Source organism: Diabrotica virgifera, chromosome 3 (assembly GCF_917563875.1).
Source record: "Diabrotica virgifera virgifera chromosome 3, PGI_DIABVI_V3a".
Taxonomy (NCBI): Eukaryota; Metazoa; Arthropoda; class Insecta; order Coleoptera; family Chrysomelidae; genus Diabrotica; species Diabrotica virgifera.
Genome location: NC_065445.1, coordinates 198526921 through 198540348, shown reverse-complemented (window position 1 = coordinate 198540348; position 13428 = coordinate 198526921). Strand labels below are relative to the sequence as shown.

At 30.5% G+C, this 13428-nt stretch overlaps 1 protein-coding gene across 11 annotated transcripts in view; it reads left to right on the top strand.

The window, feature by feature from the left end:
* Nucleotides 1-13428, top strand: part of LOC114338004 (F-actin-monooxygenase MICAL3) — a 688439-nt gene that overhangs the window by 462963 nt on the left and 212048 nt on the right. For 7 of the 11 annotated variants that reach the window (XM_050647134.1, XM_050647137.1, XM_050647132.1 and 4 more), the window contains one exon: nt 9447-9521. The exons of the other annotated variants lie outside the window; for them this stretch is intronic. In XM_050647134.1, coding sequence (XP_050503091.1) covers nt 9447-9521 — 75 coding nt within the window. The remainder of the gene's footprint in view (nt 1-9446; nt 9522-13428) is intronic. 11 annotated transcript variants of the gene reach the window in all.

Below are 13428 nucleotides of genomic sequence, written 5' to 3'. Positions count from 1 at the left end.
ATAAAAATTTTTGTTTTTTTTAACTTCTAACATTAAAAGTAAGTGAGTTACGCTCAAAATATTGTTGCTCTCTTTTATATTTTGGTAAAAACAATCGCTAAAATCAACCCTAATTAGCATCCCAAATAAAATTAATCGTTACCGCTTCACAAGTTACTTTGTTTATTTATTCTTTATAATGATCTATAAGTTTTATTGGTTCAAACAGTTCAGTTTTGAAAAAACTTGGTTTTAAAATAAAAAAAATTTTCTGATTTAAAAAAAATCCTTTTTTTTTCAAAATAACTAAAAAATTATTAGTAATACCAAAAATCTCAGACAGTAATAAAATGTACGTTTTGTTTTTCTGATTATTTTGGATTTTTTTTGTTTTCCTGGTAGACAAAAATTGGTTATGCTATGACTGTTCAAAATTTGCATACACTCATGATAAGTGACTTGTTCAAGCCATTTTAACTACAGCCTTTTCAAAAAGAAGCACTTTGAACCGATGAAATTGATTGAACCTTACAGATCATATAAAGAATACATAAGAAAAGTAAAGTGTGAAGCAGTAAGGATTAAATGTATTTGGGATGCTAATTAGGGGGTGATTTTCGCGATTTTTATACCAAAAAATAAAAGAAACCAACAATATTTTGAGCGTAACTCACTTACTTTTAATGTTAGAAGTTTAACCTTTTTTTAAACACTTTAAAAAAGTTGTAATTAATTTTCCCTGAAAAGTGCTCCGTTTTTTGGTTATTTCTTGTCGAAATATTCGATTTGAAATTTGACAAAGAAGGACCTACTCCTCATTAGCTACAACTCTGCTTCTACTGGGTCAACGGACTTCATGCGTACACCATTTGTTTCACTTTTTTATGAGCTATATTTTTGATAAGAATACTTTTTTCGATAAAATATTTACTTTTTGAGTTATTTGCGAAAAACCGTCTAAAAGCATGTTTTTGAAGTTATACTTGTTTAGGCGCGATTGAGATTGAGGGTGAATTTATATTGATCTGCGCGCATGCGCACACCGACAGTTTGGTATTAGTCTTTATACGGGCTCTGATTGGGTGTTGAAATGATCTGTCAATAATTGTTCAATATGGAGGTTATCAGTAAACAAAAATATTATATAATATATTAGTTTTTATTGTTGTGAGGACAGAAATAAAATCAAATTTATAATTATAGTGACTTTTTAAATAGTTTTGAAAAGCCACAGGTACGTAATTCTAAATGTTTCAGTTGTATTCCAATAAAAAATTATCTTCATACCTATTTGGAAAATGTAAAAAAAATAATGTACTTACCTAGTACTTGCTATGCTATACCCCTAGTAGGCAATGCTTTAATTTACATAATCTGATTACGGACAAACTTTCTACAAATTTTCATCTAATGTATCGTTCTCTTACTCTATATATTGTATTTTAATTCGACAAAAATCAAACTAATAATAATTCATATAAACAAAATGTCAAAAAGTTGTTCAGTTTGTTTATATTCCCACATGACGTATACGCGAAGGTGGTGCAGTTTGAAATCGCTTCGGCTCTCGTACGGCGGGAGGCGGGATACACGGGAAGTAGGTTCAAGCCCAATGCAAGTTATATCATTTTTTTATTTTTTTTTTTTATAGATTTTATGATTGTAAGTATATTATTATATAATTTTTTTCAGAAAATACGTATTTAATTAAAATTTTTGGCAACCATTATTGTTCAGAAATCATTTGTGGCATTTTTCAATGTGTTTGTGTGTGTTTTATTCTTTTATTTTTTTAATTTTTGGTATTGTTTTAATAAATTTTTTTGGAAAGTAGTAGATAAACTGTTTAAAGTATATTGATTTCGTTGAAATCATATAATAGAAGTATAACTTCTTACGTGCGTACAAAGTACACACATTCTTTTTTTTTTTGTTAAAAATGAACATATTCACTTGCAAATAATTCGAAAAGTATTGACTTAGTGAAAAAACTCTATAGAACAAAAGTTGCTTACAATTAGTTATTTTATCCAATTCCGGACTTATTTTGAATGTATATTTTCACCCACGAGAAGGGAGTGATGTAAAAGGGGGTAAAGGGTAAGTGGTAAAGGGGTTTTTTGTAAAATGGAGGGGATGAGAATTGTAAACTTTTTCTTATATAATAATAGACAATTTCAACTACCTATTCCCAAATTTTCATCCTTCCTTTATTTTTTTGGAGGTTTTCGTTAAGTTTTGTATTCCTTGATCGATCTATATGAGACAACCTGAGAAATATGAACTTTTGCATCCAATCATTCAGGGGAAGATCCAAGGTAAACGTGGTCCTGCTGGAAGAACATCATGGCTGAAAAATCCAACACACTGGCACGGAAAATCGACTACATTGTTATTCAGGCTGCTGTCAATAAAGTCATGATAGCGAATTTAATAGCCAATGTGATATCTAACAATCGATAATGGCCATGGAACTAGAAGAAGAATAAGTTTATTAAGGCTAACACTAAATTGATTCTTAAGTTTATCCGCAACAGTCCAGAAGTGCAAGCAGTTCCTTTGGAAAGTGGTGAAGCACAACAAAGTAACTTTGTTGTTGGTACAAAGTCTTGCTAGAGCAGGAGCTAGTACTACTTTTGTAGGATCAGAGCCATTCTGTGGTAAATCAAAAAGCCCGCGAACTATTATAGCCTCGCGAACCCGCGAAATATATTCTAGATCAAATAGTCTAGTAAAATAAAATTACACTACGACATGTAAATCAAAATGTAAATTCGTACAGGTTGAAACAAATTTTATATCAAAGTTTAGGTGGGTACAAAAGATATTTTCAAGAAAGTATCCAAATCATATAAGGGGATCATTGTTTAAATAATTAAAAAGGGGTCTTTTTTGCAATAAAATTACTTTTTTAACTGATGAGGTCATTCAGTTACTAATGAAGGTCTATAGGATTATTTTCTGCAAAGTTGAAGGGTAAATCTTTCACATAAGACTTACTAAATTAAATTTGACCCATATTTATTTAAATAATTATACATAAAACTTTTAAAACAAATTTGCAAAAAAATATTTTTAGCGTTTTAAATAAGCACTATAAAACATCTTATTTTACGGAGAAGTTGCGCTCTGTTATCAGTATTAATAAAAAAAAATTGGTCCAAAAATATTTAATATTTTTTGAGATATTGAATTTGTTCATTAAATGTTGCTCTATTTTCAATTGCAAAAACGCGGTTGTTGCCAAAGAAATATTCACCTGTATTAAATCTTATTATTTTTATTTTTATGTATATTTTCGATAAATTTATTGAAAAATTCAAATTTCAATTAAACTTCCCCCTAAAATGGCATTTGAAAATTATTCAAATTTGTTTATAATTTCTTTTTTTAATAACATCGCTGGGATTAAATATTTTGAAATGCCGTTTCGATAATTGGGATCGTGGGAATTTTTCACTAATTAACAAATTTTGTTGTCTTTTTTTCCTCTTCTTTTTTTTTCTTGGAGTTGTATTACTAAGGGCCCTTTTAGGGTTAAGTTTCATTAGGAATGTCGAATCTCTAAGTTGTAGATTCTACACCTAAGAATATTAACATTGGTCTAAAATCACTTAAATAAAATGTGGCTACTTACTGAGTTACAGGGTGTTTTATTTAAAAATTTAAAAATTATTTTTACCAAGTACTTTCAAACTATTTGACGTATCCTTATCATACTTGGCAGAAAGTGTGGGTACTATACAGTCTACTAAATTGAGATAAATAAAAGTTTCTAGCTACTACCAGAGGCGTACGACAGGGGATAGTTAATGGTTGACCTATCCCAATTTCTACGCCTCTGAGGGAATTACAATTTAGGTAATTCGATTCTCCAATACTTTCTATGTAAATAATTTACTCTTTACTGGTAACGATTAATTCATTAGTTTTCGATATATTTTACGTTAAAAATAAAACGACATAGTTATTTTTATTCATTCATTCATTCATTCGTTTTAAACTTCCAATATCTCTCAAACTGATGACTTTATCGATACCAATAAAGTTATTTACATACAAAGTATTGGAGAATCGAAAAATTTCGCTAAAATAGTAATTCACTCAGTGGCGTAGAATTTGGGAAGGGTCAATCATTCACTATCCCCTGTCGTACGCCTCTGGCACTAGCTAGAAACGTTTATTAATCACAATTTAGTAGGGTGTATAATAGCCACACTTTCTGACAAGTATGATAAGGATACGTCAAATAGTTTTAAAGTACTTGGTAACAATAATTTTTAAATTTTTAATAAAACACCCTGTAACTCAGTAAGTAGCCACATTTTATTTAAGAGATTTTAGTTAAATCTTAATATTTTTAGGTCTAGAATCTACAACTCAGAGATTCGACATTCTTAATAAGATTTAACCCTAAAAGGGCTCGTACTAATATAACTCCAAGAAAAAAAAAGAAGAAGACGAAAAGACAAAAAAATTTTGTTAATTAGTAAAAAATTCCCAGGAACCCAATTGTCGAAACGGCATTTCAAAATATTTAATCCCCGCGACGTTATTAAAAAAACAAATTATAAACAAATTTGAATAATTTTCAAATGCCATTTTAGGGAAGAGTTTAATTGAAATTTGAATTTATCAATACATTTATCAAAAATATACATAAAAATAAAAATAATGAGATTTTAAGCAGGTGAATATTTTTCTGGCAACAACCGCGTTTTTGAAATTGAAAATAGAGTAACATTTAATAAACAAATTCAATATCTCAAAAAATATTAAATATTTTTGGACTATTTTTTTTATAATTAATACTGATACCAAAGCGCAACTTCTCCTGTAAAATAAGATATTTTATAGTGCTTATTTAAAACGCTAAAAATAATTTTTTGCAAATTTGTTTTTAAAGTTTTATGTATAATTATTTAAATAAATAGGGGGTCAAATTTAATTTAGTAAGCGTTATGTGAAAGATTTACCCTTCAACTTTGCAGAAAACAATCCTATAGACCTTCATTAGTAATTGAATGACCTCATCAGTTAAAAAAGTAATTTTTTTTGCAAAAATGACCCCTTTTTAATTATTTAAACAATGATCCCCTTGTATGATTTGGATACTTTCTTGAAAATATCTTTTGTACCCACCTAAACTTTGATTTAAAATTTGTTTTAACCTGTACGAATTTACATTTTGACTTTTTTTATTTTATTAGGCTAAAAGGCAATAAAAAAGCTTATTACAACGCTCTGCTCGTTACTCAAAAATACTTCTGTAGCCTGAAAAGACATAACTCGAGAGTTTTCACAGGTGTTTTTAGTTTTGGTAGTACTCACTCAGAGACAATCTCTGTAAAATGAGCAAAATGGAGCGGAAACTGCTGAACATAGTGTCTACAACTGTAGGACAATAAATACCTGCGGTGTGTTTTTTAGATGCCGATCAGGAAACAAGCGTAATAACGAAACACACAATATTATAAAGGTCGAAGAGGCTAAAAAACCTATTTGAAATCTACCATTCCTAAAAAGTATATACTAAATTTACATTCAAGATGCAGTAGAAATAAACAAACCAAGACACGTTAAATGCTACTAGGAGCACTCCCGAATCATAATTTACAATGTATAAACTTTCGAAAATAGTAGTAGCAGGCAAATGCTAATAGGGAGTGCTCCTATTATCATTTAACGTATCTTGGTTTGTTTATTTCTACTGCATCTTGATTGTAAATTTAGTATAGAATTATCATGATAAATAAAATTGATATATTTACTATGTATATTATAGAAATTTAAGTCGAAGAAGGCAATAGAAATTATGCAAGCTTAAAAACAAATGCAGAAGAAGCATATGACGACGACGATGACGATGTTCTGTCTAAACAATTTGAGGCGATGATACAATAATTGTAACTATGTTGAGCTGTTTACGTAGTATCAAAGGTGAAGATAGCAGTAATTATAGCTAACATTCTTAGAGGAAATGGCACTGAAAGAAGTAGAAAAACAAAATGCAGTATGAGGAAGACTATATTTAATGATAATCTTAGTTTTCCATCCATAAATGGATATTTTTTATTACGTTATACAATTCCACCTCTGCGATATTTATGAGATTATAAAGCTTTTTTATGATTTATATGGACTAAAGACAAATTATTAGTAGATAAGCATATTCAAGATTTAGACATATACTTTATCAAATAGGGATAGACCAGGCGATCGTTTGGGTTGATAACTCGTATATGACCCTATTTTTTGCTTTAATCTTGGAAATATTATTATAAATGATAATTTCACTATGCGGACACTTAAAAAGGTGGGCTAAATTTTTTATTCAACAAAGTGTGAAAAAACTGGAAAAATTCATTTTTGCTCCTTTTTGTTGCTCTATCCCGGAAGTTATGCATTTTAAACAAAATTTGTGGAGACGAAAAAAGTTTTGCAATTAAATTTCCTACAAGAATTGATTTCAAATTAAAAAATAATAATTATTATTGCAGAAATAAATAGAATTAACAAAAACCATTAACAAATGACAAAAATGAATGTTCAAAATCATATTTAAAATTAAGAACCCCAGCTAAAAATAATAATCAACAATAATCCACTGGCAACTTGAGATAATTGAAATTTTTAAGCGCGTCGCTATTTTGAATGCTTGATTTCATTTTTGAGATGGCTGAAATTGCTACCCCACCACTGCCTCTTGTCGATTTTTCTATACCCTTAAAGTTAAATCAACATTTTAACCAGGTTGCACAAAAAAAGATTAACATTTATTTATATCTACAAGTACTTGGCACAACAAAGGTTTTTATTAAAAACAAAAGACAAACCTTCGTACTATTGTTGTAACTGCCGATCAGCTTTGATCAATTATAACTTCGAAACTAATTGACCAATCTTCTGATATAAATTGAGAAAAAAAAAATAGTAATTGAAAATTGACGAAGTTATTCTGTTTGTTTATTAGCTTAAAAATTGTACAGTTGTTTGGAAGCTCTAAATCACTTTTATATGTAAAAAAATTTCTAAGTGTTTCAAAACTTTTTTTATTGGCTTTTGATAATTTTGAAAATTAATAAATTTTTTTCAAGAATTTAGATGCTTGCTTTACCGATTGTGCTGAAATTGTGTGTTGTGTTTTTTATATTAAACATATTTTCTGGGTAAATTTTGAAGGTTCTATGTGGCTTTTAAATACCCAGAAAATATTATTGAAAACATTGATTTTTGACCCTTTTTGCTAATTTTGCAATGATAATATTTTTTTTTAGATTTACAATATATTCTGTCTTGTCGAAAATTTAATTGCAAGACTTTTTTATCTCCACAAAATTTTTCTAAAAAGCATAGTTGCCCAGATATAGCAACCAAAAGGTGAAAACAAAATGAATATTTAAAATTTTCTTCACAAATTATTTAATAAAAAATTTGGCCCTTTTTGAAGTATTCGAATACTGAAATTATCATTCTTAATATTTCCAAGCAATTAAAGCTTCAACAAAATAGGATGATATACGATTTACCCAAAAGATGGTGTATTGAATCGCCTGGTACTAGGATGGGTTTTGATAGTCCTACCGTAATCTGTTCATGTTATTGTTTTCACCCAATTTTGAAAAAATGTGAAAACTTTGAATTATCCACGTCAGTCTGCCCGTCTGTCTGTCTGTCTGTCTGTCTGTCTGTCTGTCTGTCTGTGAACACAACTCCTCCATCATTACACTAGGTAGAATGACAAATGAGGTGAAAAATGAAAGCTTATAATCTTAGGATGGTACTAAAGGTGAGAAATTTGACCTAGACTGTATGTCCGTCTGTCCGTCCGACCGCGAATATAGCTCCTTCGTCACTATACCAGGAAAAATGACAAATGAGGTGTCGAATAAAAGCTTATAATCCAAATATGGTACTAAATGTGAGGAATTTGACCTAGGCTGTCTGTCCGTCCGACCGCGAATATAACTCCTTCGTCATTATACCAGGTAGAACGACAAATGAGGTGTCAAATGAAAGCCTATAATCCAAGGATGGTACTAAAGGTGAGAAATTTGACCTAGGCTTTCTGTCCGTCTGTCCGTCCGACCGCGAATATAACTCCTCCGTCATTATACCAGGTAGAATGACAAATGAGGTGTCAAATGAAAGCTTATAATCCAAGGATGGTACTAAAGGTGAGAAATTTGACCTAGGACTTCCGGCTTCAGAAATACGACCAGAAGTACTGTTTTAAAGTCACCGAAATTGTACAAGTGATTTATTATTCAACGCGCCTTCGCAAGACGAGAACAAATATACAGTGATGAGCGCGCTAATAACCGGCAAAATAGTGGTGTGGAAAACATATTAAATTATGAGATAAAAAGAAATAAAACTAGTAGAGTTGTTAAATTTAGCGATAGTAACATATCATTTGACATTATATTAATTATGTCCCACCTTTAGACGCATCAGAGGAGTGCGTCAACTAAAACTGTCACTGTGACAGTGGCATTTCTCAAACTCGTCCGATACGTCTAAAGGTGGGAAACAATCAATATAATGTCAGTTTATAAGTTACTGTCGCTAAATTTAACACCTCTACTAGGTTCATCTCTTCTTATCTCACAACTTAATATGTTTTCCATCTTTTGCGTTATTTTCCGGGTAATTAGTGCGCTCATCACTGTATACTTTCGATTTCATGACTGTCTGTCCGTCCGCGAATACATCTCCTCCGTTATTAATACAGATAGAATGGCAAATGAGGTGTCGAATGAAAGCTTATAACACAATGATGGTATTAAAGATGAGAAATTTGACATCGGACTTCCGGTTTTAGAGTTGCAACCGTAGGTACTGTTTTAAAGTCACCGAAGTAGTATAAGCGATATATCACTCGACGTGCCTTAGCAAGATGAGGACAAATGTAAAATTTTGGTTGTTTATATCATTTCCGGTTAAAAAGTTCTAACCAGAAGTGCCATTATAGTCGCAGAAATAGTACATGTAACACATCAATCGAAGCGTATTGAAAAGTTGAGTTTGAATCTTAGTTCCGATTTTGAAGTCATTTATGTTTAAACAATGATCACCCAAAGTTTAGTAACAATGACTCAAAATTAGTAAAATCGTATATCAATCGACCCAAAGTTACACGAAGAGTTCAAATATCGACTTCCAGTTCTACTTTCGATTACTTTGGGTGAAAACCTAGGATTTACGAAGTCCAATTACTTCTTTTTTACTAAGTTATTTGGCAATTTTTAAAATATTAAAAGTTATTAGTTAAATTGTTGTGACTCTTAAATCATAATGTACAAAGAAAGTACTACATTTGTTGCCTTCTTTAATTTTTCTTTAGTCCTTGTTTATCAAGTTTTTTATGTAGTAATACCGTTGGGAAACTTATTATTTTATTTGAGAAATTTTAGAAGCTAACTTTATTTAATTTTTTGCATGGTATTGCATGGCAAATCTAACAGAAAGAAAAGTTTAACATCTTCGAGAACAAAGATCCTCTGGGTATAGTAAAACCTACCTTCAAAAATCCCGTAATGGTAAGTTAAATACACGTGGTGAATTAAAAAACGTTGCGTCAAAAAAAAAGAACAAATATGATAATCAGATAGCTCAAAAAATGCAATATCACAACGGACACGTAGCGTCTACAGTATTCGTCAAAATAAAGAGTACCGAAATTACATTGTGTTTATTTTTGAAGTGAATACTTCTTATCGCTCGATATGGAATTTAGACGGGACTAAAATCGTATTTGGAGGCATTCGAACATCGAGACGCATGTAGTAACCTTACGGTATACCGTTATATAAGTACATATTTATACACTTACTTTAACTTTTTTAGTAAACTAAGTATAGTTCCCGAATTTTTAATTATTGACTGAGTTTGGGATGGTTTCACCTCTGTATGGGTAATTTGTTAAATTTTTTCAAAAAATATAGTGCGGCAGGTGATTTTATACTATACTAAAATAACAATCAAGATGCACTAGAAATAAACAAACCACGACACTTCAATGTTACCAGGAGCACCCCCTAATCATGATTTACAATGTATAAACTTTGTAAATCATTATTTGGGATTTATACAATGCATATACAGTGTAAATCATAATTTGGGAGTGCTCCTTGTAATATTCAACGTGTCTTGGTTTGTTTATTTCTAATGAATCTTGAAACTAAAGTATAAAACCAAATATAGATTCCGAATTTTCTATTCATGACTGGCTTCGGGTTTCAACCCTATCGAGGTTGATTTGTTCAGTATTTTGGAAAAATATAGTGCGATACACCATTTTTTCAGGTGAAACTAGTTATCTTCTTCTTTATGTGTCCTGCCCGTTGCGGACATTTGCTGTCATCATAGCAATTTTAATTTTGTTTGCCGTGTTTCTAAATAACTCGATCGATGTTGATCAAACTATATACTTAGTATAGATTCAGAATTTTCTATTATTGACTGGGTTTGGGGTGGTTTCAACCCAAATTTAATTAAACTTAAATAAAAATAAATAGAATTAAATAAAAAATATAATAAAATTAAATAAAATTAAACAAAATTAAATAAAATTAACTAATAATAAATGAAATTAAATCGGGTCGAATCGAAACTAATTGAATAGAATAGAATCGAATATAATCCAATCTATACAAGTATTCACTTCTGTCGGCACTCTGTAATATGTATAGGTACACAATAATTTAAATGCTCACAATGAGCACCATTACGGCGAGAAAAACTTCACAATACAAAAAGCGTAGCATGGTTGTATTTTTTAGGCTTTAGATATTTTTAATAGTGTTTATAACAAGCTGAACTGAGTAACATTGTTTATGTGGAACGATAATTTATAATTTTATTAGAAAATGGAAAACTACCCAATTCCAATCTTAATATTTTTTAGACGAACAGTTTTTTAAATCACCATTTTATATATGGGTTTAAAACTTGTTTTATTTTTATTGTTTTTTTAATTGGGGTATTAGAAATGGTTTAACAATTTTTATATTATTGGTAAAATGTTCTAGTTAGTTCTAAATTGATCGGAACCTGATAATAATTTTTTTAGTTTTAAAACATGTGTTTTACGTTTTTAGTCAGGGAAAATAAATTTTACTCTATTTTAATAAAATATGGTCTGTTTTTAAACCAAGAGGAGTAATTCAAATTTACCGTAATGCTTGTTTGTAATTGGTCCAAGCTCAGGCAAGTTTACTCCACTGTTATGAAATTTTGACACTAATGACATTTATCAAATTTTGACACTACTGGCATTTCATAGGTTAATTAAGTTATATCGGCGATTTTTTGTGTTCTCTGCGTTATTCTTTTAATTTTTAAATTTTTAGTCTACTTTTATATAACTAACAGTTGTTTTTAGAACTCTTTAGCGACGTATTAGTATAATATAATATGTATGGATTACCGTCGAAGGCCGATATGATCAACCAAAAAAGAAGATGTATTTGGTGATTTTTCTAGTGCCTCTCTTGGGTGTGAATCTGTCTTTTTAGTTTACTCCTCTTGGTTTAAAAACAAATCATAGTATATAATAAATTTTTGAAAATGTAGTAGGCCTAGAAAGTATCAGAATTATATCTCAAGCACATCAAGCATGTGACTTCCAGTGATCTCGTAATGCCTAGTTCCTCGCAGTATGGTTTCTTGAGAGACGTCGTTCAACGAATAATGGAACAAGTGGATTTATTTTGTTTCTCTTCGTAATCTATATCCTTAATTTAGATGGTTTAATTATTCCTCCGAATGCTGTTCTAGTCACTACGTTTGTATATACAGATACAGGGTGGCCCATCCTATACGCCTTTTATATTATAATATAACAGTATAAATAATTAAACCAACTAAATTAAGGATATATATTACGAAGAGAAACAAAATAAATCCAAGCAAAAATAAAGCCAAGCATAAAAAGAGCAAAAGCTATCGCAACCTAAAATAACAATTAGACATTGGCATATACAAACTCTAATATAGATTGAAAGCTGTCAATTTTCCACACCACAGACAAATAAAATACAGGGTGTATCATTTAAAATAAGTACGTTATTACAGATTAAAAAGGCTAATAGAACAATTTAATATTTTGACCACCCTATAAAAATGTTTGTTATAATAAATATCTGTTTAAGTAAGAGTAATGGTGTATTATTAAGGCCCATGAAAAATTTCTCTCCAATCCAATTCGTAGATATTTAATTTTAGTACAAGACAGCACAAACGAAAAATCAATCTCAGATTACTTTTTGGTAAGCAGCAACAAATGGAAAAGAGTACAGGATACGAAAGTGAAAAGAGGCTCAGAGATTGGCAGTGACCACCATCTAGTTATAATGAGAATTAGAACAACAGAAGAAAAAGAAGAAAAGAAAAGAAAAGAAAGGTAGTAAACGAAAAAATAAAAAGTTACAAATTAAAAGAGGAAAGATATAAGAAGAAATTCCAAGAAAAATTAGATAATACTCTGAAAGGTAGGGCAAAAAATACAAATATAGAAGAAAAATGGGAATATCTGAAAACCAGCATAATCAAAGCAGCTGAGGAAACGTGTGGGAAAACAAAAATAGCAAATACCAACATGAGGAGAACGGAATGGTGGACGGAAGAAATACGAGAGAAAATAAAGAACAAAAAAGAAAAATGGAAGAGATACCTAAGTACAAAACACCCGGAAGATTACGAGGCATATAAAAAAAAGGAAAGAGGTTAAAATAGCGGTGAAAGCAGGAAAGGAAAGGTCATGGGAGAGATTTGGACAAAAAATGACAAAAAATTATAGGGAAAACCAAAAACTCTTCTACGGCGCATTAAAACAACTCAGACAAAAGAAAGAGCACACGATGCCGAATATAAAAGACAAGAATGGAAACGTACTAACAGAAGAAAAACAAATAATGGAAAGATGGAGAGAACATTTCAAAGAGCTAACTCATGCAGACACGGACAACATAGGGGAGATACAAGAAAGGAATGAAGAACAACAAGTGGAATCCATAACAAGAGAGGAATTAGAGAAAGCAATAGAAAGAGTAAAATTGGGCAAAGCACCAGGCAAGGATCATATTACCCCGGAAATGATAAAATTCATGGGGACAGAGGGAATGGATAGCATGAAAGAACTAATGAATGATATCATAAATAGAGCAGAATTACCAAAGGACTGGAAGAAAGACATTATACTAAAAATATACAAAAAAGGAGACAAGAGAAACTGTAATAATTACCGAGGTATCACCATATCAAGTATCCCTGGGAAGGTATTCGCAAGAATAATAGAGACAAGAATAAAAACCCAAATAGAAACAACTATGGAAGACACACAGTGTGGATTCAGGAAGGACAGAAGCACGCAAGACCTAATATTCACATTAAGACAAGTAAGTGAGAAGGTAATCAAGAAGAATAGAGAGATACATATGTGCTTCA